This window comes from Nematostella vectensis, chromosome 7, assembly GCF_932526225.1.
Source record: "Nematostella vectensis chromosome 7, jaNemVect1.1, whole genome shotgun sequence".
Lineage (NCBI taxonomy): Eukaryota > Metazoa > Cnidaria > Anthozoa > Actiniaria > Edwardsiidae > Nematostella > Nematostella vectensis.
The window spans coordinates 15441076-15461794 of NC_064040.1; the positions used below are offsets into that span (position 1 = coordinate 15441076).

The 20719-nt window shown below is 36.7% G+C and overlaps 1 protein-coding gene and 2 non-coding genes across 3 annotated transcripts; all 3 read left to right on the forward strand.

Annotated features, from left to right (window-relative positions):
• The first annotated feature begins 16 nt into the window (after positions 1-16).
• LOC5511833 (splicing factor 3B subunit 2) lies at positions 17-20574 on the forward strand. Its single transcript, XM_032381251.1, has 24 exons — positions 17-155; positions 460-506; positions 933-1008; positions 1767-2866; positions 4129-4182; positions 4510-4629; positions 4705-4758; positions 4891-4965; positions 5246-5329; positions 5437-5511; positions 6237-6296; positions 7074-7124; positions 7605-7685; positions 8000-8061; positions 8275-8323; positions 9152-9241; positions 9702-9809; positions 16384-16572; positions 17206-17261; positions 17980-18184; positions 18819-18842; positions 19231-19313; positions 20116-20203; positions 20439-20574. Exons 1-24 carry the CDS (start codon positions 59-61, stop codon positions 20499-20501), a joined length of 2991 nt encoding a protein of 996 aa, XP_032237142.1. The 5' UTR covers positions 17-58; the 3' UTR covers positions 20502-20574.
• On the forward strand, positions 8112-8193 carry LOC116618027. The gene has a single exon (XR_004295996.2). It is a non-coding gene; the product is annotated as a small nucleolar RNA SNORD36 (small nucleolar RNA).
• On the forward strand, positions 17056-17132 carry LOC116618026. Its single transcript, XR_004295995.1, has one exon. It is a non-coding gene; the product is annotated as a small nucleolar RNA SNORD36 (small nucleolar RNA).
• Positions 20575-20719: the final 145 nt, after the last annotated feature.

The following is a 20719-nucleotide window of genomic DNA, read 5'->3' on the forward strand; positions in this document are numbered from 1 at the left end:
GTGCGGCGCATGAGCATATCCCATGATGCCTTGCGGAGACGTTTGAGGGACGTCCAACATGGCGGACTACTCGAACGCTACCGTCTCCTCGCTTATGAAATTCAAAGTTGTTGAGCTCAAAGCGAAACTTAGTGAGCTTGGACTACCTATTTCAGGTTAGTAGTACCTTAAAGTTTCTACATCTAAATTTTGTTTTAAGGTAGATAAGCAAGGCCTTCCGATTTTTCGTACAAACTTCCCATGAAATTATCACGTGCTTGGAAATCTTAACCTTTCTTCGACGAGAAAGAATAAGTCTAGTTTTTTTATGTTTCCACGTTTTCTATGTAAGTGTTATTGTTTTTGTTTTCTCTAGCTCTACATTGTTAATATCTCTAGTGGGCATTGTTATGTATTTTCAAGTATGACTATCTTTCACCAAGGGATACTCACACTTGCTAATCTTGTGTTCCACTTTAGGTCTAAAGGCAGACTTGGTTGATCGTCTGCACAAGTACTATGTCGCTGTGAGTTAATATATAAACCAACAAAGCTATTATGGCAGCTATATCCATCCCCATTTCATTGGCTAGATAAAATGTTTGTTTAACATACCGGATTCAAGGGAAATACACAGGTTGAAGTTTTATATAATATATGAAAACCTTCTTTTGATAATTACAGTAAAAGGCTGATGCTGGAAATGTCAGCAAAACAACTACATTTTCCTGTTTCCACAATGCCAATGGACAACGTAGTTTTTCTACTAATTCATGGTAGTGCGCCATCTAGTTTGATCCTTGTAGCAAGTGATGAGCAATTAACCATGAAGTTTTTCACTGAAAAGCACTGTATGTCTACATGAGATTGCTGATGCTACAGGTCTGCTCCTTGTGTGGGTGCTATTGCGGTGTATTTTATTGTTTACGTTTGTGTGATGTTTTGTGTTCTAGCAAGCTATTCAGCAAGAGGAACAACAGAGGCAACAAGTTATTGCAAAAACTGTGGAAATAACGGCAGAATCGCCAGGTAGAGTGTAGCTGCCTCTTGGGGAAAATTAACGAAATCCTATAAATAGCAGACTTTGGTGGTGGCATGATGTTATGGTTTGTCTTTTAAAGGAAACTCTGTTACCGATAATAGTTAAAGAATAGCCATAAAGAACAAAGAATGATTATTCACTTGCACTTTAAGGACTAGATCATATAGTTTATACTCTTATTTGCTTGTGTTTACAGTGAGGACACAGAAAGCAGGCCTTGCTGAACAACTTTGACCAATCAGATTCCGCTTGAATACCATAAACATTTTGAAAAGAAAACTTCAGCCAATGAGAAATGCCGGAGGTTCTCGTACTTGTAGTTGACCGTGGGGCCTTATCAGATAGCTCTTTTGGGCAAGATTGCTGTGGAGTTTTGTATTTTTCATTTACATTACACAGAAATATTCCATAGTTCTGCCGGATAAGTTAATAGCACAGCGTGTATATCGAAAGTAGTTCCTCTCAGAATGTTTTCATTTCTATTTGTATCTGTCGATTGTGGGAACACCCTCACCTGATTGGCTGGAACTTTTTTTCAAAATGTTGACTGTGTTCAAGCCGAATCTAATTGGTCAAAGTTGATCAGAATGGCCCGCTTTCTGTGTCCTCACTATAAGATTGTGCAAGATATTTATCTTATTGTCATAAGTTTGCCTATGTTAAATTGTTGGGCTCACTCACATGTTTCTTGTATGATTTTGTAGTTCTTCCCTTGAATCTCTTATTTGTTCCTTTTTTTTTGTAGATGAGCCAACACAGGAAGCCCAAGAAACTCCTCAAGCAGAGGAAGATTCACCCAAGACAGACTCAAGTAGCAGCTCTGACACAATCGAAGAACAGTCTGGTGTCACAGCTCCAACAGAAGAAGTCCAGTCCGTGGAGAATGTTCTAACCAAAACCGTGGGCGAGTCTCCTCCCTCCATCACTGTGGATGAACCGAGATCAGGCGGAGAGAGCTCTGTAGTCCAAACAAGTGTTGGGGAATTTGAGTTGGTTGATAATGAGGAAGTTGCTACTGATGCAGTGCTTGAACAAATGGTTGCACAGCAAAATGAAAGTCGCCAGACCTCTTCACAGGAAGGGGAAAATGGGCCTGTAAGAGACTCTTCACAGTTCCTGGCGCCTCCCATTCAGCCTCCCCCACCCACGCCCCCAATGGACCACACCCAAAAAGTTGATTCGCCTCCTGCGAAGTTACAGGTAGAACCTGCTCCACAGGAACCCCAAGAACCACAGTACCTTATTCCAAAGGAACCCCAAGAACCACAGTACCTTATTCCACAGGAAATCCAGGAGCCCATGCATGAGCAAATCCCTACAGAAGAAGTTAATGTTCCACAGCACACCCGTGAGATACAGGAAGCCCAAGAGCCGCAGTATATTGCTCCACAAGAAACCCAAGAGCCACAGTATACAGCTCCACAGGAAACCCAAGAGCCACAGTATATAGCTCCACAGGAAACCCAAGAGCCACAGTATATAGCTCCACAGGAAACCCAGGAGCCACAGTATATAGCTCCACAGGAACCCCAAGAGCCAAAGAATATAGCTCCACAGGAAACCCAAGAGCCACAGTATATAGCTCCACAGGAAACCCAAGAGCCACAGTATATAGCTCCACAGGAAACCCAAGAGCCACAGTATATAGCTCCACAGGAAACCCAAGAGCCACAATATATATCTCCACAGGAAACCCAAGAGCCACAGTATATAGCTCCGCAGGAACCCCAAGAGCCACAGTATATAGCTCTACAGGAAACCCAAGAGCAACAGTATGTGCCTCCTCTAAGGGAGGAGGAAGGACAGCAAGAACTTACAGAACAAACACAGCAGCCACCGGCATCTGTAAGTAATTACTTTCTCCATCTGTTTTTCTTTTTTTTTTGTATTATAGGCGGTGATCGTTGCCAAAATCGATTTTAACCCTAAGGGAGGGCACTTTGGGCGTGGTCAACATAAATTATTATCCCTAAGAGATAGCAAATTGGGTGTGGTCGAATGAATTTTTAACCCTAAGAGATTGCAGAATCGAAAATAACCTTTTTAACATCCCCTTAGGAATAGCTGTTGGTCACATTTTATACCCTAAGAGATGGCAAAATTGGAAAAAATTCTTCAACCACACCTACACCTTCAAATACATTATTCTACCAACTTAGTCTCCTCAAACTTCATGACATAATCTATCTTAACAATGCACTGTTTATGTATGACTTCCATTCAGATCATTTGCCATCTGTCTTCAAATCATTTTTCACAAATATTAACAGGATACATCAATATAATACAAGACTTGCTAGTAGGAAGACTTATTACCTGCCTAAGATACGCACAAACTATGGCAAATTTAACATTCGCTTTCTTGGTGTAAAAATCTGGAACGATATTCAGGATGATTATAAATCTAAATCTCGCTCCAGGTTCAAGACACTAATGATCAGCTCTCTTTTAGATCGTTACAAAAGCTAACTCTATTATTGTTGTAATTTACAAACTTAAGATTCTCTCCTATATATAAATGATCCCTATAATCGACCTCCCCTTGCTTGTGCGTGTTTTGTTCTTGTGCGTGCATTTATTGTCGTTTGTTTTTCGTTTCTGTTTGTATTGATATTATATTGATGTATCATGTTGTTTACCCATGCAATTTTCCGCTTGACCTAGCCGCTTAAGCTCGATTAGCTATGCTATTTCTTAATGCGGCTGGTGCCCAATTATAAAAATTATATTTATTTTTCTCCTTTTCTTATTTAATAAGTAATATCTGTATAATAGAGGGTGCTAATAAAATATGTTGTTGTTGTAAGGGATAGCAGTTGGTCCAAATTTTATACCCTAAAGGATGTGATGACAAAAAAGGTACTTTTTTTGGCCAGTTTAAATCATTGACACTACCTGAAGAATTCATTATGCAGGTTTGTTATTGTTTTTGATACATGGCTAGTGCTGAATTAATAATATAATTCTTCTAAAAACCATAAAATGCAGTTGCCTTCTTTTGTAGCTAATCACAACATTTTTCTCTATATAATAAATAGTATTGTGCTTTCTTGAACAAATTTAGTCCTTGTATTGTTGCATTTCCTTACATTTTTTCCCATTATTAGCAAAAAGCTAAGAAGAAAAAGAAAAAGAAGAAGAGAAGAAAAAGAGCTCAAGAGGTCAGTTGATTCAATTGCAAATGGATTCAGCCTCATGAGAAAAATATATGTTTGTAAATATAGTGTAACCTTGTTAAAATCATTTTGAAGTAAGAAGTTTAATTTGTAATGCCAGAAAGTATCCTAAACTGGTCCCCATAGAAATTTGAAGTTATAATTTAGTTATCAGGAGTTTCTCTGTCTTGGAGAGGAAACTGCCATTTGAATGTTGAAGTTCAGTATTTAGCCTGCTGAGTTCCTAGTCAATCAATAGACAAATTTCTTAGGGACAACCCCTATTGACAGCCTAATTTACTACAAAACTCTGCTGTTTTCCCCCTGGTACAGATGGTAATGGATGAAGATGACGATGCTGAGGAAGAGGTTGATATTGAGTATGTGACGGAGGCTCTAGACCTTATGGATCCTAACTACCGGGCTTTCTCCAAGATCTTTGAAGCATTCAGGGTAAGTATGGCTACAGTGTATTCCTCACCTCTAGTTGTAATCTTGCTGATCACATGTACTTTACTGCATTTTTAGTTATCTGACCCTGCTGAAAAAGAAGGTGGAAAGAAAGATGACCAAAAGAAAGTAGTAAGTTGTTTTAGAGATTAACACAGCCATTTAAATACGAGCAAATGTAATAGCATTTGTCATATTCTAAGCTTGCTGAACATTATATTTGAGAACCCAAAAGCAGCTTTAATGTCTTCGCTGTTTTTGCAGCCAGAAGACAAAAAACCAGAAGTGAAAGACTCAGCATTAGACACTAAGATGGAAGAGGATGATGAGGAAGTAGTGGTAAGAAAACTCAACAACTAGTTTGTTTAACATTTGTTTTCTACTATCTCAATACTCCTCTGGTACTGAACTGACATCTTGCAGTAAATTTGGTTTGCAAATGCCAAAGATATAAGCACAGTTCTAATGCAAAATGCACCCAAAACATGCATTTAAAATCACTATTTTGTCATGCACAACCTACTCATATTCTTTTTAAAAATATCCCTGAATGGATCAGTCTGGCTACTGCCAAGCAAACTAAAGATTTTTTTTTTTAAACATGGTATTTCAATATTAGAAACCCCCTGAAAGTGACCAACCAAAGCTGTCTAAGAAGAAATTAAGGAAAATGAACAGACTAAGTGTGGCAGAGCTTAAACAGGTGAGATTGTGTGATCAGTTGATTTATCAATGGCCAACACTACTGGTGTGTTATATATTTTGTGGACTTCTACTGCAATTCCATTGATAAGTATAATCTTCTTACAGCTTGTTCCACGCCCTGATGTAGTTGAGATGCATGATGTTACGGCACATGATCCCAAACTTCTTGTCTTTCTCAAGGTAAACTTAATAATGTAACTGATAAGGCATAAAATTCTACCTGCCGCAGGTTTTCATAGCTACATAGATTGCAGGATGAGTGTCCGTAAGTAAATTGATTAGAAAATTAAGCACAACAGTTTGTAAATTTTATCAGCATCCAGCACCTAGGGACAATCCTGTGTTGACCAAGACAGTAATTTTCAACAATCAGCTACATTTTTGTCTAGATTTGCAGTAGTCCCCTTGGTTTTATGGATAAAGTGGTCCATATTTTATTGTGGCATCATTTGTAACCCAAGGGGGTAGATCAGTTACGGCTGGCACACTCATTCCTATCGAGTCGTGTTCTTTGGCTCTGTAGATTACACTGCCAGTACATCACTTTTTTTTACAATGATACACCAAGCACTGCTATTCGACTCTAGTCTAAGGTAGCCTTAAGAGGTCTCACAGACAAAAATTTGCCAAAGTCTAATTATGATCAAGTTCAGTATTCACTACCTTGCCAACTTAGGTATTTGGTGTTATCACACTTTTTCCTTTTTTTAACCTAAAAATTCTAGCTTTATTGATAGTAAGTTTGAGTTTAACAGTAACAGTTTTATTAATCAATTTAAGACATTACTACAATCTACACACAGTCAACAAATAGCATTTAGAAAAATGTGTACATATTTGTGTTGAAATATGATGTTAAAATATCATGGGAAGGATAGCCTTATTCATTGCTTTTTAATATCCAGTCTTGCAGGAATACTGTCCCAGTTCCAAGGCATTGGTGTTTTAAAAGAAAGTATCTACAGGTATGACTTGCGTAATAGATGGTCTACATAATAGACGTGGCAATGTAGTACTAAGATATGTGAAATTCAGGTGTTGGGGCTCTGCTCTCAAGCAGCGCCTAAATCTAATAACTCATACAATTGTGACAACCTTATCATGTTGCTTCATGACATAACCCACCACGTCTCCCTCTTGGTCTTGTGGCTAAGAGGTTAATAAATATTGGTGGGGAAACTAATCTTGGGTATCTCTACCTACTGGGGACTTCTCTGTGTTCTCTGTAGCATACAATATCTGAACATTTTCAGGGATTGATAAACGAACCCCAAGGCTAATATCCAATGCTGTTCCTTTTTATGTGCTCTTCCGTATGAATGAAGATGATTTGGTGCATTTCTTGCATATGTATTTGTAACAACACATCAGAAAAGCATCATTTGAACTTAGCCTGTCATTAACACATCAGTTACTAGCTCAGTACAGAAATGATTCTTTTTATGTTTTTAAATGTTGGATATGCTCAACTCTACACAGTAACCAAATTAAAAAAATATATATGTAAAAACCATAAAGGGTCTACAATGTATTCTTTTGAAGCACATCTTTTGGTTGTAGAATTGATATTTTTCCTTTGACTATTTGCACTGACAACTTTTTTAGATAGGTGTACACCTATATAAACATGTTATCAGTGCAAATAAGAAATGGTAATTACAATAATATTCAAAAGCAGTGATATGTCTGAGCCATTAAATAAGGATATCTAAACATGCCAACATAAATTGTTTCCATTATAGGGAAAGCGTGGTATAGTGAAGCCTGCATTTGACCTGCCTGAATTCATAAAGGTTAGTTACAGTTGTGTTTTGTTTTTTATTGTTAATATCAACAGTGCACCCATTTCAACTAAGATGGTGATTAGAAAAGAATACTTGTTAGATTGAGATTAGCATTTTCCTGGCTATTTTTAGTGAATTAGTCTGCAACAGAAGGAAAACTTGCAACTATACAAGTCCTCAGGAGGCTCCTTTAAACCACTTTTTAGTATCCAGGTCTGTATCTCTGTATCTGCCCTGGAAATGATGATCTGTATTAACACCGACAGCCATTGGGCCCATGGGGGTGTTAAACGAGCTTTTTAAATCTGATCCGGAGCAATGCAAGAGAAGTTACAGTTACCATTAGATCTCTAGGCTACACATTAAAACCTAAAGCTAAAAAAATATGTAACAGTAAGCTAGACAATTCTGCCAATTTTCTTGTGAAAATACATGAGATTGAAAGTTTAGGTTGTGTTGCTGACTTGACATATTGTTGTTATACTATAGAAAACAGGAATTATGGAGATGCGAGAAGCAATGCAGGAAAAAGAGGAACAGAAGACTCTAAAGGCAAAGATGAGGGAAAAGGTAATAGAAGACTGAAAAAGGCTCATTGAAAAAGTCTATATTACTATCTCAAAATTATAAACAGTTGAAAAGTTACACGTTTCTTAGGTGTAAGACTCCACTTCCATCACATTTTCAGACTAAACAATTCCTCATTAATAGACAATCAGTGTAGACCCAATCCTCATTGCAACCCCGATTTCCCTTACGCGTAAACACCCTTCCTTTGACCCTTTAGACTATTCCTTGTGAATATAGTCCCCAATTGACTAAATTAGATTCAAAGCTATCTCTTGTTACATATGACATTGATTTTTTTCTCTTCTGTACCCCAGGTCCGGCCTAAGATGGGCAAAATCAACATTGATTATCAGAAGCTCCACGATGCTTTCTTCAGGTAAGTGTAGCTATCAGCATTTGCTTGCTGAGGTATATCACTCTTAAAGGTGTAAATGATGATATTCTTAACAACAGCTGAAGCAGCTTGCTGCTATGTAGATCCCAAACGAGCTTTTTAAATCTGATAAACACCTGTAGTAGTCTGTTGTTGTGCTGTCTGTGAATGTGGGGAACTCTTTGTCACTGACCAGACTGTGGTCTTCTTATCAAGGTGGCAGACCAAGCCTAAGATGAGCATCCACGGAGATCTCTACTATGAGGTGAGTGCAGTTGCTGTTGTTGTTATTGTTGTTGTTGGTGGTGATGCTGTTGTTGATGGTGGTGCTGTTGTTGTTTCTGATATTGTTGTTGTTGGTGGTGATGCTGTTGTTGATGGTGGTGCTGATGTTGTTGGTGCTGTTGCTGGTGGTGCTGTTATTGTTTGTAATGTTGTTATTGTTGGCAGTGCTGTTGTTGTTGTCAGTGCTGTTGTTGTTATTGTTGTTGCTGTTGGTATTGCTGTTGGTGGTAGTGTTGTTATTGTTGGTAGTGATGTTGTTGATGGTGTTGTTGGTGGTGGTGGTTGTGCTGTTGCTGGTGGCACTGTTATTGTTGAAAGTGTTGTTATTGATTGTAGTGCTGTTGTTGTTTTCGGTATTGTTGTTGTCAGTGTTGTTGTTGTTGGTGTTGTTGTTGGTGGTGGTGCTGTTGCTGGTGTTGTTGTTGTTGTTGCTGTTGGTTGTGGTGCTGCTGCTGTTGTTGTTGTTGCTGGTGGTTGTGGTGCTGCTGCTGCTGTTGTTGTTATTGTTGTTGCTGGTGGTGCTGCTGTTGTTGTTATTGTTGCTGGCACTGTTGTGGTTGTTGGTGTTGTTGCTGTTGTTGTTGCTATTGTTGTTGGTGATGTTGTTGTTGCTGGTGATGCTGCTGTTGTTGGTGTTGTTGCTGAGGCTTCTGTTGATTTTTATGATATTGTTTTTTAGTGCTAATGTTGTTGTTTTGATGATGTGGTTGCTGTTTCTTTTTTTTTTTTGGGGGGGGGGGGGCATTTAAATTAATACTTGATAACGTGTGGATTTGAATTATTAAATGTTATATACTTGGGTCATCAGGGAAAAGAGTTTGAGACCAAGCTGAAGGAGAAGAAGCCAGGAGACCTCTCAGATGATTTGAAGACTGCTCTTGGTATGCCCACAGGACAGGTAAATATCTTGCTTCAGGAAATCCTGCATCATGTACCAACCCAGAAGGAAATTTTAAGACAAGGGAATGGTTTAGGGTAATGTAAACACGAAAAAAAAAACAAGCTTTTATAGTGTGACCAAGAAAACTGTGAACACTGGAAATATGTATGGAATGTTTGTTCTGACCAATCACTTGCGAGATATTCAAACAGTCAACTGGAAACATGTCTCAACAAGTCGTAGTGTCTGAAATCTCGCATCTGATTGGTCAGAAGACAATAAACATTCCACACATATTTTAGGTGTTCACCTTTTTGGGCTGTAATACAAAGATTCTCCCTCTTTCAAGATATATTTCTGTCATTTGCCTACAGTACACAGTTCATACCAGTCTGTCTAATCTGGCTGCCTCTATTTTTAATCCCACTTGCCTTTCTACATAATATTGAGCTCCCAATATTGTACCTTGTTATTTTAGGGCAGTCACCTTGTTCCCCCTCCATGGCTCATTGCAATGCAGAGATATGGCCCGCCACCTTCATACCCTAACCTTAAAATCGCAGGGCTCAATGCCCCTATCCCTGAGGTGAGGAAACAACAGCTGTTAGACTTGTGAGATATCGTACATGTTAGATATCATTGACCAAAGTCATGATGTTAGATATGACTGACCAAAGACATGTTAGATATTATTGGCCAAAGACATGTTAGTAGATATCATTCACCAAAGACATGATATGTTAGATATCATTGGCCAAAGACATGTTAGTAGATATCATTCACCAAAGACATGATATGTTAGATATCATTGGCCAAAGACATGTTAGTAGATATCATTCACCAAAGACATGATATGTTAGATATGATTGGCCAAAGACATGTTAGTAGATATCATTCACCAAAGACATGATATGTTAGATATCATTGGCCAAAGACATGTTAGTAGATATCATTCACCAAAGACATGATATGTTAGATATCATTGGCCAAAGACATGTTAGTAGATATCATTCACCAAAGACATGATATGTTAGATATCATTCACCAAAGAAATGATATGTTAGATATCATTCACCAAAGACATGATATGTTAGATATCATTGGCCAAAGACATGTTAGTAGATATCATTCACCAAAGACATGATATGTTAGATATGATTGGCCAAAGACATGTTAGTAGATATCATTCACCAAAGACATGATATGTTAGATATCATTGGCCAAAGACATGTTAGTAGATATCATTCACCAAAGACATGATATGTTAGATATCATTGTCCAAAGATATGTTAGTAGGTATCATTCACCAAAGACATGATATGTAAGATATCATAGAGCAAAGACATGATATGTTAGATATCATTGGCCAAAGACATGTTAGTAGATATCATTCACCAAAGACATGATATGTTAGATATCATAGAGCAAAGACATGATATGTTAGATATCATTCACCAAAGACATGATATGTTAGATATCATTCACCAAAGACATGATATGTTAGATATCATTCACCAAAGACATGATATGTTAGATATCATTCACCAAAGACATGATATGTTAGATATCATTCACCAAAGACATGATATGTTAGATATCATTCACCAAAGACATGTTAGTAGATATCATTCACCAAAGACATGATTTGTTAGATATCATTGTCCAAAGACATGTTAGTAGATATCATTCACCAAAGACATGATATGTTAGATATCATTCACCAAAGACATGATATGTTAGATATCATTCACCAAAGACATGTTAGTAGATATCATTCACCAAAGACATGATATGTTAGATATCATTGGCCAAAGACGTGATATGTTAGATATCATAGACCAAAGACATGATATGTTAGATATCATTCACCAAAGACATGATATGTTAGATATCATTGGCCAAAGACATGTTAGTAGATATCATTCACCAAAGACATGATATGTTAGATATCATTGGCCAAAGACATGTTAGTAGATATCATTCACCAAAGACATGATATGTTAGATATCATTGGCCAAAGACATGTTAGTAGATATCATTCACCAAAGACATGATATGTTAGATATCATTCACCAAAGAAATGATATGTTAGATATCATTCACCAAAGACATGATATGTTAGATATCATTGGCCAAAGACATGTTAGTAGATATCATTCACCAAAGACATGATATGTTAGATATGATTGGCCAAAGACATGTTAGTAGATATCATTCACCAAAGACATGATATGTTAGATATCATTGGCCAAAGACATGTTAGTAGATATCATTCACCAAAGACATGATATGTTAGATATCATTGTCCAAAGATATGTTAGTAGATATCATTCACCAAAGACATGATATGTTAGATATCATAGAGCAAAGACATGATATGTTAGATATCATTGGCCAAAGACATGTTAGTAGATATCATTCACCAAAGACATGATATGTTAGATATCATAGAGCAAAGACATGATATGTTAGATATCATTCACCAAAGACATGATATGTTAGATATCATTCACCAAAGACATGATATGTTAGATATCATTGGCCAAAGACATGTTAGTAGATATCATTCACCAAAGACATGATATGTTAGATATCATTGTCCAAAGACATGTTAGTAGATATCATTCACCAAAGACATGATATGTTAGATATCATTCACCAAAGACATGATATGTTAGATATCATTCACCAAAGACATGTTAGTAGATATCATTCACCAAAGACATGATATGTTAGATATCATTGGCCAAAGACGTGATATGTTAGATATCATAGACCAAAGACATGATATGTTAGATATCATTCACCAAAGACATGATATGTTAGATATCATTGGCCAAAGACATGTTAGTAGATATCATTCACCAAAGACATGATATGTTAGATATCATTGGCCAAAGACATGTTAGTAGATATCATTCACCAAAGACATGATATGTTAGATATCATTGGCCAAAGACATGTTAGTAGATATCATTCACCAAAGACATGATATGTTAGATATCATTCACCAAAGAAATGATATGTTAGATATCATTCACCAAAGACATGATATGTTAGATATCATTGGCCAAAGACATGTTAGTAGATATCATTCACCAAAGACATGATATGTTAGATATGATTGGCCAAAGACATGTTAGTAGATATCATTCACCAAAGACATGATATGTTAGATATCATTGGCCAAAGACATGTTAGTAGATATCATTCACCAAAGACATGATATGTTAGATATCATTGTCCAAAGATATGTTAGTAGATATCATTCACCAAAGACATGATATGTTAGATATCATAGAGCAAAGACATGATATGTTAGATATCATTGGCCAAAGACATGTTAGTAGATATCATTCACCAAAGACATGATATGTTAGATATCATTCACCAAAGACATGATATGTTAGATATCATTCACCAAAGACATGATATGTTAGATATCATTGGCCAAAGACATGTTAGTAGATATCATTCACCAAAGACATGATATGTTAGATATCATTGTCCAAAGATATGTTAGTAGATATCATTCACCAAAGACATGATATGTAAGATATCATAGAGCAAAGACATGATATGTTAGATATCATTGGCCAAAGACATGTTAGTAGATATCATTCACCAAAGACATGATATGTTAGATATCATAGAGCAAAGACATGATATGTTAGATATCATTCACCAAAGACATGATATGTTAGATATCATTCACCAAAGACATGATATGTTAGATATCATTCACCAAAGACATGATATGTTAGATATCATTCACCAAAGACATGTTAGTAGATATCATTCACCAAAGACATGATATGTTAGATATCATTGTCCAAAGACATGTTAGTAGATATCATTCACCAAAGACATGATATGTTAGATATCATTCACCAAAGACATGATATGTTAGATATCATTCACCAAAGACATGTTAGTAGATATCATTCACCAAAGACATGATATGTTAGATATCATTGGCCAAAGACGTGATATGTTAGATATCATAGACCAAAGACATGATATGTTAGATATCATAGAGCAAAGACATGATATGTTAGATATCATTCACCAAAGACATGATATGTTAGATATCATTGGCCAAAGACATGTTAGTAGATATCATTCACCAAAGACATGATATGTTAGATATCATTGGCCAAAGACATGTTAGTAGATATCATTCACCAAAGACATGATATGTTAGATATCATTGGCCAAAGACATGTTAGTAGATATCATTCACCAAAGACATGATATGTTAGATATCATTCACCAAAGAAATGATATGTTAGATATCATTCACCAAAGACATGATATGTTAGATATCATTGGCCAAAGACATGTTAGTAGATATCATTCACCAAAGACATGATATGTTAGATATGATTGGCCAAAGACATGTTAGTAGATATCATTCACCAAAGACATGATATGTTAGATATCATTGGCCAAAGACATGTTAGTAGATATCATTCACCAAAGACATGATATGTTAGATATCATTGTCCAAAGATATGTTAGTAGATATCATTCACCAAAGACATGATATGTTAGATATCATAGAGCAAAGACATGATATGTTAGATATCATTGGCCAAAGACATGTTAGTAGATATCATTCACCAAAGACATGATATGTTAGATATCATAGAGCAAAGACATGATATGTTAGATATCATTCACCAAAGACATGATATGTTAGATATCATTCACCAAAGACATGATATGTTAGATATCATTCACCAAAGACATGATATGTTAGATATCATTGGCCAAAGACATGTTAGTAGATATCATTTACCAAAGACATGATATGTTAGATATCATTGGCCAAAGACATGATATGTTAGATATCATAGAGCAAAGACATGATATGTTAGATATCATAGAGCAAAGACATGATATGTTAGATATCATTCACCAAAGACATGATATGTTAGATATCATTCACCAAAGACATGTTAGTAGATATCATTCACCAAAGACATGATATGTTAGATATCATTGTCCAAAGACATGTTAGTAGATATCATTCACCAAAGACATGATATGTTAGATATCATTCACCAAAGACATGATATGTTAGATATCATTCACCAAAGACATGTTAGTAGATATCATTCACCAAAGACATGATATGTTAGATATCATTGGCCAAAGACATGATATGTTAGATATCATAGAGCAAAGACATGATATGTTAGATATCATAGAGCAAAGACATGATATGTTAGATATCATTCACCAAAGACATGATATGTTAGATATCATAGAGCAAAGACATGATATGTTAGATATGATTGGCCAAAGACATGTTAGTAGATATCATTCACCAAAGACATGATATGTTAGATATCATTGGCCAAAGACATGTTAGTAGATATCATTCACCAAAGACATGATATGTTAGATATCATTGTCCAAAGATATGTTAGTAGATATCATTCACCAAAGACATGATATGTTAGATATCATAGAGCAAAGACATGATATGTTAGATATCATTGGCCAAAGACATGTTAGTAGATATCATTCACCAAAGACATGATATGTTAGATATCATAGAGCAAAGACATGATATGTTAGATATCATTCACCAAAGACATGATATGTTAGATATCATTCACCAAAGACATGATATGTTAGATATCATTCACCAAAGACATGATATGTTAGATATCATTGGCCAAAGACATGTTAGTAGATATCATTCACCAAAGACATGATATGTTAGATATCATTGGCCAAAGACATGATATGTTAGATATCATAGAGCAAAGACATGATATGTTAGATATCATAGAGCAAAGACATGATATGTTAGATATCATTCACCAAAGAAATGATATGTTAGATATCATTCACCAAAGACATGATATGTTAGATATCATTGGCCAAAGACATGTTAGTAGATATCATTCACCAAAGACATGATATGTTAGATATGATTGGCCAAAGACATGTTAGTAGATATCATTCACCAAAGACATGATATGTTAGATATCATTGGCCAAAGACATGTTAGTAGATATCATTCACCAAAGACATGGTATGTTAGATATCATTGTCCAAAGATATGTTAGTAGATATCATTCACCAAAGACATGATATGTTAGATATCATAGAGCAAAGACATGATATGTTAGATATCATTGGCCAAAGACATGTTAGTAGATATCATTCACCAAAGACATGATATGTTAGATATCATAGAGCAAAGACATGATATGTTAGATATCATTCACCAAAGACATGATATGTTAGATATCATTCACCAAAGACATGATATGTTAGATATCATTCACCAAAGACATGATATGTTAGATATCATTGGCCAAAGACATGTTAGTAGATATCATTCACCAAAGACATGATATGTTAGATATCATTGGCCAAAGACATGATATGTTAGATATCATAGAGCAAAGACATGATATGTTAGATATCATAGAGCAAAGACATGATATGTTAGATATCATTCACCAAAGACATGATATGTTAGATATCATTCACCAAAGACATGTTAGTAGATATCATTCACCAAAGACATGATATGTTAGATATCATTGTCCAAAGACATGTTAGTAGATATCATTCACCAAAGACATGATATGTTAGATATCATTCACCAAAGACATGATATGTTAGATATCATTCACCAAAGACATGTTAGTAGATATCATTCACCAAAGACATGATATGTTAGATATCATTGGCCAAAGACATGATATGTTAGATATCATAGAGCAAAGACATGATATGTTAGATATCATAGAGCAAAGACATGATATGTTAGATATCATTCACCAAAGACATGATATGTTAGATATCATAGAGCAAAGACATGATATGTTAGATATCATAGAGCAAAGACATGATATGTTAGATATCATAGAGCAAAGACATGATATGTTAGATATCATAGAGCAAAGACACAATTCAAGACATCACAGGCTATAGACAATAATGTGAGATATCACAGATTTAAGAAATGAGCTGAAATATATGGTTATTTTTAATGGAAGAGTCAGAGGATTTTTGTTTTGTTGAGAGAGCCAAATTGATCAATTTGATTTTTCTGCCAGCATTAAGCAAAAGGAGAACCCTGCTCAGCCCCTGTGCTGTTTTAACATTACCTTGAGCCTTTCCTATTATTCCAGGGAGCATCATTTGGTTACCACGCCGGCGGCTGGGGGAAGCCTCCAGTTGACGAGACAGGTCGACCACTGTATGGTGATGTGTTCGGGGTGCAGTCATTGGATGCTAACGAAGATGTAGACGAGGAGGGTGTCGAGAGGCAGCCTTGGGGTGAGCTGGAGTCTGAGGAAGAGTCAGAGGAAGAGTCTGAGGTAGGTGAATAATAGGAGCTACTTGAACATGTCCCAGGAAACCTGGTCTCCCTGCCTGTTATTCTACTTGAACATGTCGCAGGAAACCTGGTCTCCCTGCCTGTTATTCTACTTGAACATGTCCCAGGAAACCTGGTTTCCCTGCCTGTTATTCTACTTGAACATGTCCCAGGAAACCTGGTTTCCCTGCCTGTTATTCTACTTGAACATGTCCCAGGAAACCTGGTCTCCCTGCCTGTTATTCTACTTGAACATGTCCCAGGAAACCTGGTCTCCCTGCCTCTAATTCCCATACAGCCAAATCACACTAGTTGTCTTTCATCAGTGCTAACTTTCAGTAGTAAAAAGTGCCACTGATCTGAAGCCAAAATAAGGCAAATGACAAGGCAAGACAATGGTTTCAGCAATTCAAATTGACCCACTGGTGTGATTTGACTGAATTAGTTATTCCTCTTGCCTTCACGTCGAGTGGTCATATTATGTGGGCAAATGATGATCTTTACTATCTTCTCTGAACATGCACTGTGGAGTATCAAACGAGCTTTTTAAATCTGAGCCCATAATATAGTGTTATAGCCTACAGTAGCCATCATAGAAGTATAAAGAAATAGTAATATGGGTGGTGTTTTGTAGGAGGAGTCATCAGAGGAGGAAGAAGACCATACAGGACTAATAACGCCTGCTGATACGTGAGTACTTGCCATCTTTGCTTACATCAGGACAAAAACTTTCTGATCCCTTGTAGTGAAAACTTGTAGCACAATTTCTCACTTTGCCCTTTATGAATATTGATGAATCACCCAGTTTATGGCTGTACTAACAGAGGTCCCCTATTTACCTACACTTAGCATTTTAGTTACAATATCTACTAAGAAGATAATTATGATCAGGAAAAGGGTGGGATCTTTCCATGCTGATTCCCAGGTGTTAAAAGAAATTCTTACAGACACTGTACATGGGCTACATTATTCCAGGGGATAGATATTAGAGTTTGGAGGGAGACTCTAGAATAATTCCCTTTGGGGAGGGTTATCGATCCTTTGTGGAAGCTCACAGTCTTATATACCTATTTCAAAAAACGTTGTCATTGCGAAACGGCAAATGGCGATTGGCAAATGGCAGTTCTAGGACCGTAAGGAACCATGGGTCTCATTAAATTTCTACTAAATGCTGAAGAATATGGATAAATCAAACAATTATCCATTAAAGATCATCAATGTATGTCTCTGACATTGCTAGACTTTATTTAACATCTTTTATTTTACGAATGATTAGTACCCAGAAGCACCGTGCGGGCTTAGAACTGCCATTTACTATTTGCCATTCTCCATTTGCACTGACAACCTTTTTTGAAATAGGTGTATCTATTATTTAGATGTTTACCATTATTGTTTATGCATTCCCTAGTGGTTTAGTGACACCTAGTGGTCTGACGTCCATCCCAGCTGGCATGGAGACACCGGACATGATTGAGCTTAGGAAGAAAAAGAGCATTGAGGAGGCCATGGAGACTGGTGCCGAGCAGCCGTCATTGTACACGATGCTGCAAGAGAAGCGCTCCAATGTGGGCGGCGCCATGATGGGCTCCAGCCACGTCTACGAAATCCCTGGGGTACGCCTCAAATTTCTCAGTTTGTTGGGCAGTACTGTTTGGAGTTTACCATTGTTTTTTCTTCATAGTTCACTTTTTCCCAAAACTGTATACCATATTTAATCGCCTATATAACATGCTCTCATTTATATTGTTACCTTGATTTCCTACACACACTCATACAATAAAAAAAGGAACTGTATTCTTTCATTTTTTTTTATAATTAAACCATGGAATCCTTTTTAAATCGGCTGAAATGCGACTAGCCTTGTATTTACATAAAAAAAACTGGCCAAGAAACGATGCAAGCCTGTGAGATAAAAATAGACTCCACCAGTTTCAGTTCATGTGCCATGAAGAGGCTTTTTAGAAAAAGCTCTTCACAAATATCGAGCACCTTTAGTTGAAGATTTTGTAGTTTTATTAGATCTACTAGCCTAACAAACTCTGTTCCACCAGCCATTGTGTATTTGACACCAAACCAATTTCAACAAATATGTTGATGTGAGACAGAACAAGAAGGAAAAGTGTGCTGAAAGTGTACATGAAAATATTTAAAGGTTGTTTGCTTGTGAATACGGGCGGATCTAGGGGTGGGAAGAGTGTGCCTTTCAGTTGATGCAATATGTTCAAATTGTTTTATATCTTTCTGCAGGTCACACCCGCCACTGCGAAAAAGGTAATAATTCCCTGTTACCTTGATACCCATAATAACCATGTTATCTTTGTTGCCATGAATTATCTGCTGTGTGGTTGGTATGAATGTGTTACGATGTGTAATAATTTGTAATGTGTCTTTAATTGCAAAGGGATGTTCTTTGACTAAGTAGATAATTGACTCAACTGTTTTTATGGCCTGATTTCCATCGTCTAATTCAACAGAGTAAACTATTTTCAATCAAATATCGCCAAAACGTTCAGACTCCATTCATAGATTGTCATTTTAAAGTTGTCTTGCAAATAAGAAGTTGTATTTTCAATAACAACGTTAACAAATGAGTGGTTGATCGACATTCTTTAAATATTCTTGGGGGAGCCTCGCCTAACAGTTGTCTCCTATGTCCCAGGCTGGTGGAGGCGCGGCTGAGGGTATTGAGGTGGCTCTGGATCCAAGCGAGCTGGAACTGGAGCCTGCTGCAATGCAAGCAAGGTAAGGCGTTGTTTCTAAAGGATGCAATACAAGGCTCAAAACAGGTCATCACGGGTAGCCTGTGGGGATTACAAATGCTACCAGACAGCGAGCTGTGGGTCTCATAACATCTGTTATGGTTCACCATCGTGACTGTGTCACACTAAAAATAAAATGCGCGCGCCAGATTTTTGCTAATAAAAAAAAAACAAAAAACGCACGTAATAAGCGAAATGTGATTCGTAATATAACTGAGCATCTACTGAGGGCTTTTTTCTATAAAGATTTGTTTAGACAGGGGCCGAAATACGCACAACCATACTGTTGTACCAATGTTAGTACAATAACTGAGCGCCTAGATTAACGCTCTACGTTTATTTCCATCAACACATGGCAATCTTTAAAAGGACTTCTCATTTTACCAATATCCATTAAAGGGCTATTTTATCAGTCAAATCCAGTTTATTTGTTTTACGTACCCTATATATTGACCTAAACTAATTTTTTTTTGCGGGTAAACATTTTTCGACATTTTAGGGTGAGCATGAACCGTAACCTTAACGGCTAGAGAAAAAAAAGGAATTATGGTGGTGCTACAGTAGCCTCCTTTTTACTATTTTACTTGTCCTTTAGAATCTTGAATAGATCATTATTTAGTTCGAGATGGGCTGTATACCTCATGATAAGTAAACAAGAGTATTTCCCCCTTTTTTTCGTGCTAATAGCACTTATATTGTTGGAAAATGCTAAAAAAAACATTCAGCATAGATCGCACTGATCTTCCAAAGATACTAATGAAAACCTGTGTATGGAATGTTTTTAGGTACGAAGAGCAGATGAAAGAGCGTGAAAGTCAGATACAGAAAGAAGACCTTAGTGACATGGTCGCTGAACATGCTGCCAAGCAGAAGGTAAGTTTGACTTGGGGAGGGCGGGGGTACATGCAAAAGTGGTACAGAAAACCAGGGGTTTCATTGAGGGCCGTCGGAACCGCAAATTACTATTTTCCGTGCGCCGACTACTTTGAACTAATAACTCCCCCCCTTTACCATACCAATTTTCACCGCTTACTCTTAAACTTATTGAGACCCCTGGTAACCGTTATTGAACACTATTGAAATATGTGACATATGACTTTCATTTCAGAAACGAAAAAAGGCAACAGATAGTGGCAAAGCCGCAAAGAAATACAAGGAATTCAAGTTTTAGCTCTACACGCGCACTGGCTTACTTAATCTTGTACAGTACTTGTAATGATGTTAATAAAACTGACGAAATATGACCTGTCTGCAAAATGTCTCTCTTCTCCGCCTTGATTGACTAAAGTCTTCCTATGTATGCCAGGGCCGTAGCTAGGGGTGGGCCACTGGGTACATGTTCCCCCTCCACAACAATATTTTCAAAAATAATAAGGAAATGACTGCTAC

What these genes read in the sequence shown, in the direction of transcription:
- LOC5511833 (XM_032381251.1), top strand. Translation starts at nt 59, where the DNA reads ATGGCGGACTACTCGAACGCTACCGTCTCCTCGCTTATGAAATTCAAA. An exon ending in GCTTGGACTACCTATTTCAG is followed by an intron (nt 156 to 459) that starts GTTAGTAGTACC and finishes GTTCCACTTTAG; the next exon opens with GTCTAAAGGCAGACTTGGTT. An exon ending in GTGTGGCAGAGCTTAAACAG is followed by an intron (nt 5,330 to 5,436) that starts GTGAGATTGTGT and finishes ATCTTCTTACAG; the next exon opens with CTTGTTCCACGCCCTGATGT.